At 37.6% G+C, this 20,679-nt stretch overlaps 2 protein-coding genes and 1 pseudogene across 2 annotated transcripts; all 3 read left to right on the plus strand.

Moving 5' to 3' along the window:
* Positions 1–528: 528 nt before the first annotated feature.
* LOC132098547 (transmembrane protease serine 9-like) lies at positions 529–2,881 on the plus strand (annotated as a pseudogene).
* Positions 2,882–3,348: 467 nt separating this feature from the next.
* Positions 3,349–14,221, plus strand: LOC132098778 (lipase maturation factor 2-like). The gene is made up of 14 exons (XM_059504951.1): positions 3,349–3,528; positions 6,880–7,121; positions 7,242–7,270; positions 7,803–7,996; positions 8,353–8,534; positions 8,973–9,129; positions 9,571–9,705; positions 10,165–10,270; positions 10,404–10,500; positions 12,057–12,239; positions 12,381–12,549; positions 12,630–12,741; positions 13,338–13,446; positions 13,541–14,221. The coding sequence occupies exons 1-14, from the start codon at positions 3,435–3,437 to the stop codon at positions 13,868–13,870; spliced, it is 2,139 nt and encodes a 712-aa protein (XP_059360934.1). The 5' UTR covers positions 3,349–3,434; the 3' UTR covers positions 13,871–14,221.
* Positions 14,222–15,687: 1,466 nt separating this feature from the next.
* Positions 15,688–20,299, plus strand: LOC132098779 (uncharacterized). Its single transcript, XM_059504952.1, has 8 exons — positions 15,688–16,285; positions 16,496–16,603; positions 16,912–16,968; positions 17,381–17,539; positions 17,626–17,797; positions 19,245–19,345; positions 19,588–19,736; positions 19,838–20,299. The coding sequence occupies exons 1-8, from the start codon at positions 16,262–16,264 to the stop codon at positions 19,878–19,880; spliced, it is 813 nt and encodes a 270-aa protein (XP_059360935.1). The 5' UTR covers positions 15,688–16,261; the 3' UTR covers positions 19,881–20,299.
* The last annotated feature ends 380 nt before the right edge of the window (positions 20,300–20,679 follow it).

A 20,679-nucleotide genomic window follows, 5' to 3' on the forward strand; every position in this document is an offset into this window, starting at 1 on the left:
GATTGGTTTAGACGCTCATTTTGACCTTCTGCTTGTATTTTCGGCAGTACGTTTTAAATATATCAACAGATTGTTTCAATAACGGAAGAACTGTCGTGCAAAACATGGAAGCAAATTTCAATTTCGATCCACAGGGCGTGTAGTTTTACGCGTGAGAGCTTGAATCTTTGCTGACCTCTAGTGGTGATTATGTGCCATTATTCCACTTAGTTAATTAAGCGCCCCAGGTGATATTTTCCGTGCGTGTTGTTGTCTTTTAACGCCCTTTTTTAAAAACACATTTGTGAACATGCATAAAAAGTGTTTATTTATTTTAATACTCTCTCTTAATTGGACAAAGGCTGACCCTGGTGAGACTCAGCAACTTAGGAAGCATGTCACAAGCTGTTGTTTGTGTACTCATGTTATTTCCTACTCTGTGTGATTTCCTACTTCATATAATATAATATTTCTTTTAAAATGCTAAAGGGAATTCCAATGGGAGTGTTTCAGCTGAGACAAACTGCATCTTTGGGAATGGATGTTATGGTATGGCTGAGCTCATAATGCATAAATCATCTACATGGCATGCAAATATGCACTGTTTTTCAGACCAGGCTGGCATTTGTGCCTTCATCCCAGAGATTGATGAGGAGGAGAGCCGGATTATAGGTGGGCAGGAGGCATGGGCACATTCATGGCCATGGCAGGTGTCCCTGCAGTACTCAGATATGCCAGCCTGCGGGGGTGCCATCCTCGACCTGTCCTGCGGTGGGTTATTACCACCTGCCACTGCTTCAAACGGTACGCCCACCAGCAGTGGGCTATAAACCCTCTATGAGTGCAAAAATCTGTCTTAAAACCAAAATTCATGTTTTTGAACAGTTATAAAAAGGCAGCACTGTGGAAGGCAGTGGCTGGAATGCACAATTTGGAGAATATAAATGAATCCTGCCATCAAGTGAGTGTCTGTGTGTGTGTGTGTGTGTGTGTGTGTGTGTGTGTGTGTGTGTGTGTGTGTGTGTGTGTGTGTGTGTGTGTGTGTGTGTGTGTGTGTGTGTGTGTGTTTATTTACGTCTCACTCCCTTCTTATGTGGATCTTTTGTTTTAATGAATTCCATTTTAATTTGTTTAACTCCCGTGTTTTATTTAAAGACCGTAGAGGTGGACAAAATCATCTCCCACAAGGGCTACAACCAAAAGACAAACGAGAATGATATGCCCTGGTGAAACTGCAGAGTCCCCTGCTGTGTGTGTGAGTCCTGTTGCCATTGTAAACAATGACTTGCCCCCTCAGGAAACCTGTACTGTCACCGGCTGGGGCGTCATCAGAGAGAGTAAGGCCCTTAATAGCAGGAATATGTTAACCTTGTCCTGTATAACCAGTGTAATGGGCTTCATAGGTAGTGGTTATATGTGATTTGTTTCTTTATAGATGGGCCTCATGCCTCCAGACTTCAAGAGGTCAATGTAACTGTTTTTGAACCACAAACATGTAACAAATATTACAGAGGGGAAATACTTAAGTTTATGATGTGTGCTGGAGCAGAGGCAGGCAGAATGGATGCATGTCAGGTAAAAAGAAGATATACACTGATATAAAGAAGAAAATTGTATTAATAAATTATTAATATTAAATTAAGGTGTATAATTATGATAATATGTATTATTATTATTAATATAATAGTATGTATAAAAGAATGCCATAATCTTCAAAATATTATTTATGAAATATTATTATAAATATTTATAAATAAAACTGGTCTGCCAAATAATAGCATCAATCTTTTATAATAATAATAACATTATTATTATTATTATTATATAAGAAGTATACATGTCAGTGTGTGTGTGTGTGTGTGTGTATAATATGTGTCAAGGTAAGTTAGTCTCTTAAAATATCATTTGAACTTTTATGACAAGGCATATGTCAAGTTTAGGTTTTAAAATGTCATTTGGTTCAGCTGTTCAAATAGCTTTTATGTTCAAAGACATTTATGAATGATTAATTAATAATTTGAAACAAGATTTTTCCTTTTGCTTTATTGTGAACCCCTTTCATGTTTCACAGATGATAGGTACAAGCTTGCTGGAGTGGCAGCTGGGGGGTCGGATGTGGTCGGGTCCAAAGACCAGGGGTCTACACCACATTATACCACTACAAACAATGGATTGAGTCTTCAATGCGTGGTATGTACTTTCAGATTTTGATGATGTGTAAGTGGCTGCTCTGAAACTGCTATTTTATTGTTTTGCTTGTATTATATAGGTGAACTCCTTTCTGACTACTCTGGAGCAGATTCAGCTGGTAAGAGACTCTTGTACCTCATCGTGTACCTTTTCAATTTGCTTTAGTCATCATTCATAACCATTTCAGTGCAGTGTGGTCAGGCCAAATCTGAGTCCTGCCAACTCCCCGGTGACTTGGCTCATGTGGTGTCCTCTGTGGATGGTACATTCAAGGTGGAGAACGTGAGTGAGGTATGTGCGAACTCCTGGCCGTGGCATGTCAGCCTCCAGAGCCATGATACGCTTTACTGTAGCGGCGTCCTCATTCACCCGTGCTGGGTTCTGGCACCGCGTCATTGTCTTGCCAGGTAAGCCCGATGAGTTTAATGATCAACATTCAGTAATTGTCCCTCGGTGATACTTTCACAGTTTGTGCCACAGGGCTGGAGATGTTGTGATCTTGGGAGCTCATGACCTGAACTTCATGTCGGGTCTGACTGCAGCTCTGGAAAGCGTGCAGAGTTTGGCTTCCGATGGCAGCTTCCCACCAGCCTTCGATCTCTCCATGATCCGCTTATCTGTCCCAGCTTTTGTTAAAGCCCTTGTGTGGCTTGTTGTCAAGTTGTTTGCACCTTTCTTTTCTCATGTTTTGTCTATAAGCAATAAAGAATGACCCATTTAATTTTATATAAAAGTTATTTTCAGGTTTCATAACTTGCTCGGAAAACTAACAAGAATTTAAAGCTTGTCTAGTTGTTCTGCTTTGGAAATGCATTTGTAACGTTCACCCACGAGTCACTAGTGAACAAATTATTTGAAATCGAATCTTTCAATGAATCGAATGACCCGGTTCATAAAATGATTCATTTTCGAGTCCCACTTTTTTTTGGTTTTATTAACTGCCACCCAAAACATTCACTGGAAATTCATTTTAGAATGATGTAATGTAAATGAAAATTCTATTTAGGTTTTATAAAGGTTTTAAAAGGCTCTTTTGGAACGTTTTGGTTTTGGAGAATTTTGTTGAAATACCAGGGACTGATTGATTACGTAAGGACGTAAACGAACCGAACGAACTGTTCAAAAGAACCGATTCGCGGTTCTTTAGTGACTAATTCACTAATTCAAACTCCACCCCTGCGATTCCACTTCATTTTTCCAATGAGCATTAGCGCTCGATTCACCCGAAACAAAGTGACAGCTCATCCCTCCACCAAGGCGCCAAAATGGGGGAAGTAAAAACGCCCAGGCAATGGTTCTTGAGGAGCATTGCACTTATTTACGTGTGTGCTTTTGCATCCATCTACGTTCAAATACCAGGTAGGGAAGTTTCTCTGTTGTTTGCAGATGGAAGTTTGGCGGCAATGGTGGATTTTGGGTGCGGCACTAATGAATGGTTACGCTTACACTTGAACTTGAACTGTGTTGTGGAATGTCGGCGAAAAAGCGGCTTTCCTTTGATTCATTCATTCGTTGGCGCTTATCGTTCGTTCACCTATAAAATTGTGTCACGGGGATCACTCTCACTTTTCAGTTCAAACTTTTGAAGGACCTCGTGCGCAAACACCATCTCCATGCTGAAGGACGTATTCAAGCTGAATTTGCGCAGTGGACTTTATATTTTTAAATGGGATTTCTGAACTTTGAGATAACTAGACATAATGCCCCAATGAATAGAGCAGTACTGATGTTTGGGAGCCCCTCTAGTTAGTGCTGAGTGCGCACTGTAGTGACCCGTCATCGCTCAGGGGCCTGTGATTTGTCCCTGAAATGATTCATGCATCTGCCATGTGTACGGTGTGTTCTCAAGTATTGTAACTGCTGCATTTACTGTACCAACACCTTTCAAAGTGTCGATAAGCTCCACTCAACCCGTGAACAAAGAATCACCTCACCCAGTTTAAAAAGCTCTCACCTCTAAGCATTGTTACTCATACAATCGCAATGTGTTACCAAGTGCAGGATTATATACTCTCTTTCTCTCTCTAAATATGCATGCATGTGCATATGTTGTATAGAGTGGTGGGTATTTATTATAATAATAATTAAAATGGTTATTAAATGTTTGCACCAGAAAAAAAGGGCAATAATAAAAACACACTGACCATTTGTGAAAACATTCCCAAGTAGTAATGTTGGTCTAACACTATGGGGTAAGTTGTCACAATGGATTTTGTTATATGCTTTTCGGAAAATAGCATGGATGATATGCAATACAATTTGTGAACTGCAACTGTAAAGGAGAATGTACAAAAATAGCAAACCATTGTTTAATGCAATAAATTGATGCATAGTATAAATTTACAATATTTAAAAGTTGAATTTGTATAATATATATATTATTATTATTATTATTATTAATAAATGTTTTGAATTATTTTATTGTTATCATTTTAATTTGTTAAATGTCAGTATTTTAATTTATAAGAATCAAAAATCACATGCTGACTGTGTCTTGTCTTCACAGTATATGGTTAGTGTGTTTTTGTTTGTTCTTCACAAAAAGCTGAGTACAGCCAAATCTGGCCACAAGCAAACTCTGTTGCTCCCAGATAAAGGAAATCAAGTGCACTGAATAATAGCTCTCTTCCCATTTGATATTCTGAGTTGGGTTGTTTGACTCCCAACTGTGCATGTTTAGCACTCAACAAAAGGGGCATTTTTAGAGTTTCAGTTCCTGCGAAAATATTTCCCAATCAGAGCTAAACTCAAGGTCTCAGTGATTATGCATGGAGTCTTTTCCCTCCCGTGGGAAGCGATCTTCTAAAGCATTGTGCCTGGAGGAGCCGCTTGTGGCAGAACTGGGTCTAATGCTGAAATGGAGTAATTCAAAGAGCAACCTTGAGTCATACGCTGAATCATACATACACTGCCACAATACACGGCTTGTTCTCTAACTCAAACCAGCCTGCTATGAGGATATGCAACCTGTGCCAACCGCATCCACCTTAAGAATGAGCTCAGTTTGTCAACATTCTGTAACAGTGAAGTAATATTTCCCGATCTTTCTGTACTTTGCATCTGTTAGCAGGTAGCCTAAAGGAGTATTTTACAGTGCACCTGTTTGCATTGCAGTCTTTAGGGCATCTGGGGTGTCTGTACTTGTTTCGAGGCATTAAAAAGCAAAAGGACGGGTTTGTTTAGCTCATGGTCATGGCATTTTGTTTACATAATGCTTGATGATTTGTGCTTTTACTATCACTAGGCAAACAAACAACTTATTGTTGTGTGCAGACCTTGAGTGCAGTTTGTCACCAACGGTTCGGAGCTGTTTTTTTTCTTTCTCCATATTGACACCTTTTTATGCCTCACTCATCAAATACAGTATTAAAGTCAATATTAAATAGCATTTGGAACTCATCCTACTTCCAAAATGTGCAATATACATGTGTAGAAGTAAAACGGGTTACATATATTTATTGATTAATTGGTTGTACAGGAATATAGTTATATTAAAAACATCCATCATAGGTAGTGAGGTTTGGCAGAATAATAGTTATAATAAAATATAATTGGGCAACATTTATTATTATTATTGCTGTTGTTGTTGTTTACATAAGTGTAGTATAGTTGGCTAAATATTTTTATTTATATGTGTTATTATTATATAAGTAATTTTAAGTGTTTACTTGTTTACTTATTTTATTGGTTAATTATATTTATATCTATTTAGTTATTCATGTTTTACTTATATGTACATGAGGACAGTTATGATAATACATTATTATATGTACATAAGTATAGTCATGATATAATTATTACATATAAATATTATTTATTACTTTTTTTGTTTAAATATATAATACAATTACAACAATTCTTGTAGCTATAGGTAGACATCTACTAGGGGTGTAGCGGTACGTGTATTCGTACCGGACCGTTTCGGTACAGGGTTTTCGGTACGGTGCACTTGTGTACCTAATGACCGAATGCAATATTTTGTGTGCAGAACATAGGTACATTTTCGTGTTTCCACACGAACATATTAAGTGGCGGAAGTCTCCGCGTTCAGCGCAAATCCTGCCCTGCAGCTGATTCGAAAGTTTTCAAAAGGCATCACGCGAGTGTGAACATCACTACAACTAGGAAAAAAACGACCCTAATTAAAACGCAGCTCCCGTCTGCATTTAAACAGACCTTTGCTCTGAATTCCGATCGGGCCAACGCAATAACGAAATCTGAACAGGTCTAAAAACTGAAACTGTTGTTGCTGCACTTTAAACTTTGGAAAGTTATATATATTTTTTAAATATGAGCAGGTCTTCAAGCTGGGATTGGTAATGCTGAACTGTAATCACCGTTATTTATTTATATTTTTCATTATATTTTACTATGTGATATTGGTTTGAGACAGAGTGTTTTATTAAGTGGAGAACTTTGCAGCATTATTTTATTTATTATTCATGTTTTATTATATATATTTTATTAAATTGTTAAAAAAAAATAAGACAAACAAATTGTTAAAAAAAGTTTAAAGTGATAAACAACCTGCAGTTTAATGTTTGAATTTCTTTCCCTTACTGTACCGAAAATGAACCGAACCGTGACTTTAAAACCGAGGTACATACCGAACCGTGATTTTTGCGTACCGTTACACCCCTAACATCTACACATCTCAGAATCAATAAATTATGATTGACTAAACCTGCGTTTGTTTGTGTCTCTGGACAGGTTTGTATGGAGATGAGGGTATTCTCCCTGTGCGCCTGCAGATGCCAAAAGTGCAGCGGCCCCTACTGGAGCAGGAGTCCCTTCTGTGTCTGGGGCCGTCTCTGGGTCTGGCCCCCCAGCAGACCTTGGAGCTCATGTGCCTGCTTGGAGTGGCACTAGGCCTGGGTGCCGTGCTGCTGGAGCCCCTGAGAGACAGTCTGATCTACCTCTGCCTGCAGGCCCTCTACCTTTCACTCTATAATGTCAGTATAATGTCCTTTATCTATTGTCTGGCATGTCAAATGCTTCTTTAAAAGGCTTAAGGCATTGTAGTCTCTGTGGAAACATAACTGAGAGATTACAGTATATGTTTTGTTTTATAGGTCGGTGGAGACTTCCTCCAGTCTGAATGGTGAGTTTCACAATTTGTCATGTATGACTTGCATTTTGACCTACTGTGTCTCATTCGATGTAACGGACACAGCCGAAACCGCTTGTTTGTTTCTCCATCGTTGGTGAGGATCTAATTGAGGCATTTGCAAGTCAAATTCTCTGCAGCAGAAAGGCTGTCCACAAATTTCACTGCCTGCCTTTTAAATTGAATGTGATTACAGTCCATTTGATTACTATTCAGTTTGGTGGACTATGTGCTTTCGATGATTAAATGGGCAAAAAACTGACTTGCATTTAAAGAACCACAGCCATATCCAGGAACAACAATAAAGAGACCTGTGGATGGGCTCTTTGAATTTGGCTGATAAATAACCATCCAAAACACCTATCAACTGCATAGCAAAGTGGTAAAATCACTCCGAACACCTTGACATCTGAATAGTGATGGCCTGACAGCCACCCACAATGCCTAAGCAACACAGCTGCATTTTTCTCACAGGCAAACAGCACAGACTTCCTTGTGTTTGTAATTGCATTTGACTGTCTCATAGGGACGTGCTGCTGTTGGAGGCTGGGGTTCTGGCTGTGCTTGTAGCTCCGCTGGGTTTGCTGTGCCGTCACTCCTCTTACAGATATCATGACCCTGTGAGCTTCTGGTTGACCCGTTGGCTGTTTTTCCGGCTGACCTTCGGCACAGGTGTGAGTAAGCTGGCCAGTGGCGACCCTGCATGGTATAACCTGTCAGGTAAAATGAATCATTTTTAACACTATTTATTCTGTAATGATTGAGATCAGTTTATTTGTGCTCGTCACACCGCCCACTTTTATTCATGAGGAAATCTTATACAGCACTTTACTGGAAAATCGCTTACCAAATGATCTATAAATCATATAAAACATCCATTAGTATAAGGTTTTGCTAATCTAGGTACTTAAATACTGAAAGGGCTGATGTTTATTAGTGAATTTTTTTTTTTTTAATTTGCATGGCGTATTGGTGAAAATAGTCAAGAACTGTGCTGCAGACAGCTCCTGTGTGTGGGAAAAACTGACTCGTCTGTAGATTACAGTGTTTTGAAAACTCAAGCATCTGTTTTGCAGCACTGAGTCATCACTTGGAGAACCAGATGAGCCCGACTCTTTTGGCCTGGTACGTCCATCAGCTTCCTGATTGGCTGCTGAGATTAGGAGCAGTGGTTGTGTTGCAGAGCGAGATCATTGTTCCTCTTGTGACGTTCTTTGCTCCCATTCGGCGTTTAAGATTGTTCGGCTTTTATGTTCAGGTTTGTTACGTGTAGTATTGTGTGTGTGCGTGTGTGTGTGTGTGTGTGTGTGCATGCATGCATTAAAAGATATCTGCATCCCTCCTGTTGAAAATATAAAGAGTTGATCTAAATGTAATGTTTTTTTTTACTATCCCCACTTCAATTTTATTCATGTTTTTAACTTTAGTCCACCTAGAACCTAGAAATTATATATATATATAATTTCTTTATGAAAATAGCATTGATTCTGAAATGGCATTAAAAATGTAAAACCATTTCAGTTGCGTTACTGAAAACAGTTTTTGTTTTTGCAAGTTGAAGGATGAGTTGGTTATTTTCTGTAGTAGTACATAATGTGACAGTTTAAACCTGGAATATTCCGTTAATGAATTGTGTTGTTCTGCAAGACTTTTTCCACTTATACCTCCTTTTTTTTTTTTTTTACTATTTTGTCAGCTGTTTCTCCAGCTCTGCTACATCCTCACTGGTAACTGCAGCCTTCTGAACCTGCTGAGAATCACCCTAAGCTTCTCATTGCTGGATGATGATCATTTCAACTCTGACTCTAATTCTGGTCCAAAGAAGAAGAAGGGCCAGGAAAAAAAGCCTAGAAGTATGACCGCATATCTCTAACTTATGTTTTGTGCAGTCATTTCTGATGAGATAGTCAAGACTTTCACTAATGATCTGATTAAAGGGATAGTTCACCCAAAAATGAAAATGTTGTCATAAATTACTCACCTACATGTCGTTCCAAACCCGTAAGACCTTTGTTCAGCTTCAGAACACCAATTAAGAGAAGAGAAAAGAGAAAGCGAGATGAACAAAGGTCTAACGGGATTGGAAGAACATGAATGTTAGTAATTAATGACTAAATTAATGATAACTTTCATTTTGGGTGAACTATCCATTTAATGGGTTCATTAATAGATCTCAGTAAAAAAAAAAAAAAGCATTTAAGTAGAGGTTAATTAAATCTGTTTGTTCTGCCAGTACCACACTTGTGTTCACACTTCTCAGCTTTTATTAAGTGTATGCTAAATATGTTTTTTAGGCTCCGGACAGGCCTTGGTCTCTTATTTGACGCTGCTGGTGGAGTTGGCTGTCTACCTGTTCATCCTCTACTGTTTCATTACTCTCTTTAAGATACAGATTGACTGGGAAGAAAAAACTCTGTCATCCAAAACAAGTGAGTGAGTCTACAAATGAAAAATCTCAAATTGATTTGCAAAGGAGCTGATGTTTCCTTTAGTTTGGTAATAGTTATAAATGTGTGTACAAACTTAGAATTGAATTGTTTTGTGAAATGTTAGGATGAATCGCTACCATGAGTATAAACACACACACAAAAGTTAATATTTACCTGATGAATAAAGAATATTTTATATAGAATATATAAAATAGTTTTGACATTATATTAATGAGATTTGTTTAGTAAAGTTTATTTTGCAAAAAATACATTTTCTTTAAATTCATATGCAAATTTGAACCCAACATGTTCTTTGTAAATTTTGGGAGATAAATCTGACCTGCTATACCTGATGTGGTGGTGGTGGTGTCATTAAAGCTGTTTTGTTATATGAAACATATTCTGTTGAATTATTATTTAATGCATTACTGTCCCATTTATTCCTGAACTTTCTTTCAGGTTTCGATCAAAATGGATTTAATGCGTTTCTGGAGGTTTTTCAGGAGCTCACTATCTGGATCGGTGTCCTGTCGTTCACCTGGGAAGCGGTGTCTGCCATGCTCAAGTAAGCTTAATTAGCATCAGACTTTGTTTGTGTGTACAAAAAGTATAGATTTTGAATTTCAATCTATGATTTTGCCCAAGTCCATTGTTGCAAGAGACAAGCCAAGAAATGTGTCATCTGTTTCCTCCGTCAGTTGTGTGTGTACACGAGGTATTGCCAGCAAGCTCTGGTCTCTCCTTCAGTGGGCGCTCATCACAGCGGCTGCCACGGCCGTCTTTGCCCTCAGTGTGGTAAGTTACATGTCCTACATCTGGTTGCAATTTCAGGATCACAATTGATTTGTGATTTATTTTATTTATTTTTTGGGATGGCTTTGTGACTCATTCAGTCATATTGATAGCGTTTGTCTCAAGTGTTATATAACTGTACTGGTGACTTTGCATTTATTCATTTGTTTGCATTTCCTGTATAAATAACTATGTTGTTAATATAAGATTGTACATGTGACTTCTGTTTCCTTCATTTTGCTCCAGTTATGAAACATAAGCAATACAGTGCCCTCTGCTGTCCATGATCATACAATCTGATCTTTATGGACTGCACTGGTACAGTGTAGGCATTTTACCTGTGTTTTACCATACACAAGAACAAGGGCTGTCAAGCTATTTAATTGATCTAATTAAATATTGATGTGCAGATTTATTAATCTAATTAATTCCAAATTAATAGCACATCAATTTGGAATGAGAAATTACCCTTCAAAAGTAAAATAGTCATTGTAAATGAGAAAAACATTGAATAGAGATTATTTTAAAAAAGTAGTTTTAGAAATAGTTTGATTTAACAGAATTTATTACAACTTTTAAGGCTACAGTGTGGCCATAACATTGTTTTCAGAAGCTGCATCTGAAGTGGGATTTATATATATATATATATGAAGTGGGATTTAGGTATATTTACACACTATTCAGAGTTTGCATGAATGCATTTACTCTGCAATTAGAATTGCATTAATAATGCTATGAAGTCTTGGGTTTTGAATAGGCCTTTTTTTTTTTTTTAAGAATTTTTTAAATGTAATTTTTATTTTATTTTTAAGAAATTATGCACTAAGTATTAAAATGAAACCACCAGGAGGTGGCGGCTTGATAGTATTGATTTAGTCATTCATTCAAACAGATGATTCATTCAAAAATGAAGCAAGTCTTTATGAATGGTAACTGAATCATTGGCTCACTCCATGTGTTCAAAATCGTGGATTCATTCAGTAATGAAATGCCTCTGTTTTGTTTGGGAAATGTCGAGGCACAAAAGTTTTGCTGTGGATTTGTTTGAAACTCTTCGTTGGCAAAATTGAGCAAAAACAGACAACACTGATAATATTGTGTATGCAACACTATATTCATTTCTTGTTTATTTAACTTTTTGCAATCATGCAGATATGAAGGGGGAAAACAATGCTCTTGCTTGTGTGATATTGCTAAAAGTATATCGTATGATTTATATATAAAACAAAAACCCATACACCACACGCCATTTTGCCTTCCTTTGTTGAATTTTAGGGGCATAAACCTGCATTCTAATAGGACACATCACACAGTCAGTCATCTTGCACCAAAACCTTTTCATGTTAGATGATGTACAGGTGCAGGGTGCATTAATTGCATTAGTGTTTTTTTTATGTTTAATTTTCTCCATAATTGATTGTACCAAATTAACTTGTTAAATCAACAGCCCTACTTAAGTCTGCTGAAGTCTATGGACTTCACTGGTACAATTTAGGCATTTTTAGCAGCCTTAGTATGCAAGTAAATGTGTGTACATGTGTGTTGGTGTTTCCTCTCAGGTTCCATACACATCCATGGCTGGCATGTCAGTCAGTAAAGTATTACCTGCAGTGCGAGACGCGTACAGCGCCGTAGAGAGGTACCAGCTGGTCGGGGCATATGGCATCCAGCACAGACTGATCTCTGCCGAGGGCAGGCCTGAGATCATTTTAGAGGGCAGCTATGATGGGCTGACATGGACGGTAAGAAGGAAATTGAAAAGTTTGCCTTGCTACAATAATACTCTTGTAATAATGTCTCAGCCATTGTTTCCTAAAAGTCTTCACTCAGCGAAAAAGTTAAAGTTTATTCTCCGTGGCTGATGTATTCTTATTCCGTTGCAGGAAATGAACCCTATGTATAAACCAGGAAATGTGAATGCAGTCCCACCCCTAGTAGGACCTCACCAGCCACGGCTGGAGTGGCTGATGTGGCAGGCAGCTCAAGGGGGGGATGATACAAGCCCCTGGTTTACAGGTCTCATACAGCGTCTCCTACAGGGTAAACCCGAGGGTGAGCTACCACTTTACTTTTCAGATTACATTTGATGATGTTGAATTATGTCTCTAATTTTCTGTTCTGCTTTCTTGTAGTGGTTAGTCTGCTTCAGGTGGATGAAGCTCAGTACCCCTTTAGTCAGAGACCACCAGCGCTAATCAAAGCCAATCTTTATAACTACCACTTCACAGATCCTGCTAAAGACAAGTGAGCTCCTTACCTCTCTATTTAACACTCAGTCACATTTATATATTGCATATATTTTTTGGGGGGGGTTTAAGATTAGAACTTATTTTTTGAGAATTGCGTCATATTTTGCAAACGGCAAAGTTTAATTGAATTTACTCCATTGTTCCATTTAATTATTCTAATATTATTGGGAGAAAAACAAATAAGTATTCAAATTTTTATTTTTTTATTTTTTTAATTTTTTGTTGTTTAACTTGTATAGTTTTAATGATAATACAGGTAAATGTATAATTAATATATAAAAATAACTAATGTGAAATTAGTTTTAATATTAAATATAATCAAATTACATAATTTGTCTTTAAATATCAGATTTCTTAGTATTTGTTTTTCGTATGTTCTTTTTGTAATTTTAAAGATAATTCTAAATGATATACAGATAAATGTTAAATCTATATAATTAAAGGTCAAATAACTATCTGACTTAATATTAATATTGGTTGGTTTTCAGTTGGTTTTCATTACTACTACTGGTTGTAGCTACTATTTTTCCCTTTGTTTGCAGTCTGAATCTACACTCAGACTTAGTGTACTTTTGTTTTTCGTTTTGGAAGGACGCATCTGCAGAACTGGTGGAGGCGGCAGTACAAAAAGGAGTTTTTTCCCATTGTGAACCTCAATGACCCCACGCTTAAGAAACTGTTAGAGGAGTCTGGACTGAAGGTAAAACAGGAAAAGCACCATTCACAATAAAACCAGCCGTACGCATTAAGAAAGTTTTAGATGATTGATTTGAAACATGTCTGTTTGCGTGCAGGAGAAGTTCCCGGTTCAGCCCGTCTCCGACACGCCTGTATCCCAAGTTCTGAGCCTCATTCGGGGCCACGTCAAAGGCTTCTCGGGGTCCTTCGTGCTTTCAACGCTGTTAGCTACTTTAGCCAGCATCTTCCTTATCAAAGCCGTCTTCTCCTGGGCTTCAGGGAGCCAAAAACCTAGACCAGCTTCAGCTGATCACAAACCTAAGAAACCCAAAGAGCCCTCTGAGATGGTGGAGAAAAGCCAAGCACCAGCTGCATCCAACCGGGGCAGCAAGAAGGACTCCAATGAAAAAAAGGACTCTGACAGGAGCCCCCGCAAGAGGAAATGAGCTCCTGCTGTCACTCTGTGCCTTTCTCTTTGGCCATATGCAATGACACATGATTCACTCTCAGGTGTACATTTTTTTTTTCCTTCTAAGATTGAGTCTTTGATTTTCCTGCCTGTCACACACCACAGAGTTGCGTGTTACCACTACACCGTTTTATCTCTTTGTGCCAAAACCACTCAGTCAAATACACAGTACTTGATGTAATTGGCTTTAAGTGTTAACAGAGTCCATTTTAAGCTGTCACCTGCTACACCCTCCTTTATACACAGTGGACGTCCCAAAGATTAGAACAAAAGCACAAATGCATTTTTTTCATGCTATTTAATGCATTAAATGGTTGTTGAGAAATAATTTTATCCCTCAGTTGTTTTTCTAATCATACAAATTATGCTTTTTTTGTCAAGAGGTACTAAAATCAATATTCAAAAATGTTATTCACCTTAAAAATGTAATGTTAAAAAGGTGGCGTTTTGAAATGGCGTGAAAGGGTGGAATGTTTTTTTGAATGAAATATTTTAAACATCACCCTATATTCTCTTAACAAGTGTGGGATACACCCATTCTGTTAAAAAATTAAAAAACCTGTCAGTCATGCATTTCATAAATGAAAGTTGAAAATCAGTTGTTAGTCACCACAAGGTGGCAGTGTACACACATCATGATTGCATACTTGGGTTTGTTGAAACAAGACTTAATAGAGTTTAATTTTAGTAAACGTTTACAACCGAGGTGAGATTTAATTACACCATACTTAAAACTGGTTCTATCAATTTGATGTTTGATTCTAATGCTAAATGGTTAGCCAAAAAGAATATACAGTTAAAATTAAAGTTATGTTTGGTCCAGTTTAACTGAGACATGAACCATTATGAATTGATGAACAATTATATATATATATATATATATATATATATATATATACACACACACACACACACACTAATTTCATAAAACCTAATGCATTAATGTTTACATAGACTTTTTATTTCTATAAATAATTAAAATTGTATTATTAAAATATATTTAAATTATAATTTATAATAATGAACAATTAAATATTATGTATATTTATTGTAAATTCATAGAACCTAATGCATTAATGGTAACAGAGACTTAACAATTTCAATTATTAAACTATATTTAAATTATAATAATTAAAGTTTATATATTATATTTATTGTAATTTCACACAAAAAAACTATTGCATTTTTATTAACATACCTTTTATTTCTATGAACAATTTAAATAATATTATTAAACTATATTTAAATAATTTATAAAATAACAATACTGTGTGTGTGTGTGTGTGTCTGTGTAGATAGATCATGAAGTGTTCATTTTTGGGCTTCACATTACAGTGTATATTTGTATAAATACTGGTAATTGTTTGCCATTAATAATGAACTACATGTACTTTTGTGCAATTATTTTGTGGATCGTCTTGTAATTACAGACTGTTATTACCTTGTTAAACAAAAAAAGAAAACATCTTAAACTGGTCTTGACTAGTTTAAGTTGTCTTAAGCAGGACTCACGATACATCCCTTCTCAAATGTGCCCAAAACCACTTTAAAACCAAGTTATCAGGCTGAGAGACCAGCGAGCCTCTGTTTGTGTTTTATCAGGGTACTACAGTAAAGTTTAGTCAGATATATTATGTGTGAGCAATCCAAGAAACGTTATTTGAACTAGGCTTAGCTGTATCTGGTCAGTCAGGGGTTTGGGGTACTTCTCAGGTGGTCAGTTTGCTTTTAGAAGGGTTTTGGGAACTTTACAACTGGTCAGTCTGGTCAGTTGTTTGGTTTCTGGCTGATCAGGTTGGTTTAAGGGTGTTTGGGGCACTTTTTAAAACTGGTTTTAGAGAGCTGGTGCACTTTTCAGCTGTTCAAAGTAGTATTTAACAGGGATTTTGGTCATTTCTCAGCTGCTTTATGGTATTTCACATTTCATTTGGTCGGGATGGTTTTAGACTTTGGAGCACTAGGGGGCCAGCTCAAAGCAGCCAAGACCAGCAAAAAGTCTTAGGCTGGTTTAACATTTTCTTTTCTGTTTTGCATACGAAACTCCCAAACGATGAGTCACCCAAGTTACCTTGAACAGTTTTCTCTATTTTACACGTTATAAGTGAGTCAAAGCGCCTTACCTCTTAAACACAGAGGACAAGTCCATCCGCCCCCATTGAATTCACAGAAGCGCTGCGGGGCGAAATCGCGCTCAGGCGTCGCGCGCTGAGCACGCCATGCTCTCCATCGGGACCGCAGGAGAAAGACACGCTAAGCCCGTCCTGTGATTATCTCCAGTCAGGTGTACAGGCGGAAACATGCCTGCATTCCGTTGTCTGGGCAAACGAAGAAAGTAAGGTGTCACGGCTGATTTGTTTTTAATATTCCCATGTTCCACATGAGGGAGGTTAAGGTGAGTATACACACTTTTTGGGGACGCGCGCTCACACACACAGAGTAACAAAATCGTTGTTTACTTTTCATTATTTATAGGTGTAGTTTAGTAAAACAAGTAGGATGTATGCTGTGATCATGTTCAGTCTGGATAGGTGTTTGGCATTGCGCGTGTTATTTAGGCTACTGTATATCTCACTGAAACTACATTGAGACTTTTTCGTTGTAGATTGGAGAAAGCATTTGTCTATCAGTGTTGCTTTTTTCTGGGCTTGTGACCTGCTCAGGTGATTTTGGAAGCCCTATAACAGATGATGTGGCCACGTTGGACACACTGGTAAGATTTGCAAAAGAAGATGTGTTCAATGTTTTCTTGCTTTCTGTGATCTTACTTTGTGGAACCCTGCTGGAGATGGTTTATTGGTCTGAAAGCTGTTTTTAGAGGGAGTTTGATGCTGGAAGTCTAGCTGAGGATCAGTTTCCCATGCAGGGAGACCATTAATAGACCAGCTAAGATCAATAAACCATCTAGTTTCTAGTAGATGTTTTTGCATAGAAATAAATGACATTTCCAATTGTTTTGCTGGTCAGGAAGTTTTTTTCCTAGAATACAACAAACCAATTCTTGTTTTTTCAAACCATCAGAGTGAAAACATTCCCAGTGACTACAAAATACCTATCGAATTCATCACCAAGGATGTGGTAAGATTGATAAATGTTAATATTTGATGACAAGGTTGACTAAGCTTGCTCTGTTATTCATGTGGATAAATTTATAGCAGCCCAAACTCATATTTGCACACTTTGAGCCACACTTCATTTATGAATTTTATTTGTATTAGATAATGATGGCTGAATTGAAAGGGAATTTTAGTGAATGCATAAAGTTAGTTCTCCTAGCAGGTGGAGTACACATACATTTGGAAACTGTCTTGATATCTTTCCATCATCCATAATATTTTCATAAACGTTTAAGCAATGTATCTGTGGTTTTTATCATTCAAACCTAACATTATAAATAAAACAGATAAAACATAATGTATTGCAGAGTTGTTGTGGTTTGTGACAGTTCCACAAGTGGCACCTAATCTTTTTTTCTTTTCTAATATCTAAGGGTGGAGCTTGCTGGCTATATTTGAACCTGTATAAAGTTGAAAGAAGTTTAAGAACATTGGCCCAAAAGTTTGGAAACCTGTCCACCAATAAAGCGAACATCACTATATTTATAACAATGCTGGAGGGTTTTCATTTCACTCTGGACAAAGAGGAGCTGGTAATCTCCTTGTGTTCACATGTGCAGTCTTTGAAATGTTGTCGTGGCTGTCAGTTCACTCTGGTTTGTTTGTCTGTCTTCTCTAGGAGGTGACAATGCAAACATTCGAGTGCCACTATAGAAGGAGAAAGTGGCCGACTAGACGTTACTTTAGCCATGTTAAAAAGGTTCTTACAGCGGCTGGATCTACGCTTGGCAAGTTTCATGACTGCACACCTCCTCCTTGCCAGATCCCCACAGCTCCTCCATTCACACCAGGTGAATGTGATTTTTTTTTTTTTTTTTAAATGTATATGATGCATGAGCAGGTCTAGATGGAATCTTTTTTTGAAAGAGACCATGAGAATTCTACAGAACCGATGTAAAAATGATAACACATAGAATGGCAGATACGTAGAACCAATTCTCCAGAAAATTGCTGTTTTTCAGAGTTCCAATGATGCGTATTCCATCTGGGCTGTACATAAATTTGCTAAAAATTGAGCAGATGCATGCAAAATTTGAGTACATGTGTGCAAAACGCACACTATAGCAGTTAAATCAGTAGATGTGTTGTTTGTAAAACAGGAGTGTAGCACTATCCAAGCATGTGATGACATTCTAGAGAATTGTGTGTAACCAAATGTGGCTGAACTTGGCAGGCCTTCACAAAGTCCTAACCTGATGCCCTTACTGCATTCATTTGATAGTTTTACTCAAAAATGTATATCTTTATTAAGTGTAAATCTGTAAAATGCATAAATATAAAAAACATATATTCTATTTAAATATCCTCTACATTTAGTCAATATTACATTGAGAAAGTGCTAAATTAAATAGCCAAACATTTTTATATAAATGTTATCTCAGCATTTAACAGAATATAAAAACAGTCCTTTTTGTGAGAACCTGATCTCATGAAATAATAACATTGTAAAGACTACAGTATTGCAATACAGTTTTATGAATTATTTATGCTTTATTCATACAGGGTGCATGTTTTAATGCATTGTGCTGTAAATACAGAAAGACAGTATTCACAATGTGAATTCTAATTAGCATGTTACTTAGTTCAGGTTTTTTTTTTGTGCATTCGTGTCAACTTGTAATATTATCTTTGTTGTTGTTGTGTGTGTGTGTGTGTGTGTGTGTGTGTGTGTGTGTGTGTGTGTGTGTGTGTGTGTGAGAGAGATCGATGGGTACTTCAGATATACTTTTTTATTTTTATTTAAGTTTTAGAATGCCTGATATAATATATAAACTAGTAATAAAATCTAGATTTTTCTAGAAAAATTTTGTTAGTCCATTAATATCATTGATATTTGTTTTTATTTTTTGCATATAATATTCTCATGGCCAACAGTAAAATCACAATTAAAATAGTTATTATTGTCAATATAACGTAACTTATAACCATCATAACTTTTTTTTTTTGTCTGTTGTATCAATGATAATTTTTTTTCTCTTTCTGACATTGCAGAGACTAACACTCTCTCTGATGCTCTTCTGTCTGAATAAAAGCAAATCCCCACAGCCATGTCCCAACATCTATTGGAATGCCTTTCTAGAAAAATGGAAGCCGTTTAAAAGGGAGATTAAACACCTCAATGCCAAAGCTTTTCAAATTAATACATATGGGTGTGGCGTTCAGGTGTCCACATACTTCATGCTATATAATGTACTGTATACGTAAGAACTAAGGGAATGTGCTTATATGTTCTGACAGGTCAAAGCAGACAGCAGAACAGTATGAACGGAGCGATTCACGGGCTCTTGGTGCTGTTCATCATCCCAAGCATGGCTCTTCTGGTCCTCTCTGTCAGGATGGTAAGTTAGTACCCTTTTATTTTACACAATATAGCCATGTTTACCAGCAGCAGTAGCTTGTGTCACAATAGTGAGGAAGCCCTGAAGGCGTTCGACGTTCGTTTACATTTTTGGCATTTTTGCATCAACATAGCTCTGGTTTGAAAACACCCATATTTTGCAGGTCTAAATGCAGTGAGGTCAACTAAGATGGAAAGTGCTGGTCATCCATCAAAGTTATCTTAATCTATACCTATCCGCAGGTATTCAGAAGCAGCAGCTGTTGTATGCAAAGAATGCATGAAGTCAGCTTGAATGAGCCCCACGACGGAGCTGAAGAAAGCAGAACCGGGCCCCACAGCGGAGCTGCACAAGGGGACCCCGATTCCAGCTCGAGCAGCCATCAGGACAGGTAGCTGTCTGTTACTTGCAACAAAGTCTTTGTCTGTTTACCAGTTAGTAAACAAGACCTAACAAAGCCTTTTTTTCCATCAACATGTGGTATCCTTACAGGGCGTGGGTGGATTCTTTAGGGTGTGCAGACACAGAGGTGTAAATTAAAAATGCATGAGGAAACTCTTTGGAAATGGCAGTATTTTGTGGTGGAAATCTCCGGGTTTATGAAGCGGACAATGAAGGGAATATTTTGGCTGTTCCAGGAGGGATGCATGAGATGTTGCTAGACTTACTCATCAAGCTGTACCTGCTCACCACAAAAAAAAAACATTAGGCTGAAGAGACGAATCGCAACTTGTGTCAGGCTTAACCAATCAATGAGAGTCTGTTATTCCGGGATGCCAGCCTAAAAACTATGGGCGAATTTCATCCGGCAGGAAGTGTGGCTCTTTGATGAGCGCATTGGCTGGTCTGCTGCGATGCCGGCGGCAGCTTGTTGGCTTTGAGGAATGCTGCTGGTCCTCCAGGCCTCTGCGAGGAGAATAAATGGCTTTTTTGTGCTCGCTCCCCATTGCATGAAGATGGTGGTTTATTTTGCACCAGAAAACATCTTTGGAACAGAGCACGGGCTTGTCTAGAAACACATTTGATTTAGAGTATGGACAACAGTGCCAAAATTTTTGGCGTTTACTACTCGTTTATTAAACAGTATTGAACCAGATGAGGTCCTCACAAGATCCGGTTCTTCTGAAGAGGGAAGGATCTGATGGCCCTCGTTTCATCCACTTCAGTTTTAACACGTTCAAACTCTGTGTCTCTCACACAAACACACTCTGGCTGGAAGAACCGAACATCTCTGTTCCTCTCGAGAGGGTCTGTAATCCTGGTCATCGGTCCGACTGCGTTTTATTAACTAGTTTGGCCTTGTACACATGCTCGCACACTCCAGCAGCGCAACA

Source organism: Carassius carassius, chromosome 22 (genome assembly GCF_963082965.1).
Source record: "Carassius carassius chromosome 22, fCarCar2.1, whole genome shotgun sequence".
Lineage (NCBI taxonomy): Eukaryota > Metazoa > Chordata > Actinopteri > Cypriniformes > Cyprinidae > Carassius > Carassius carassius.

Bases quoted from the DNA above. Each gene is read 5' to 3' on its own strand.
- LOC132098778 (XM_059504951.1), top strand. From the start codon at position 3,435: ATGGGGGAAGTAAAAACGCCCAGGCAATGGTTCTTGAGGAGCATTGCA. The intron at 3,529-6,879 runs GTAGGGAAGTTT...GTCTCTGGACAG, and splicing joins CATCTACGTTCAAATACCAG to GTTTGTATGGAGATGAGGGT. The intron at 9,130-9,570 runs GTATGACCGCAT...TATGTTTTTTAG, and splicing joins CCAGGAAAAAAAGCCTAGAA to GCTCCGGACAGGCCTTGGTC.
- LOC132098779 (XM_059504952.1), top strand. From the start codon at position 16,262: ATGTTCCACATGAGGGAGGTTAAG. The intron at 16,969-17,380 runs GTAAGATTGATA...CTAATATCTAAG, and splicing joins AATTCATCACCAAGGATGTG to GGTGGAGCTTGCTGGCTATA. The intron at 19,737-19,837 runs GTAGCTGTCTGT...GTATCCTTACAG, and splicing joins TCGAGCAGCCATCAGGACAG to GGCGTGGGTGGATTCTTTAG.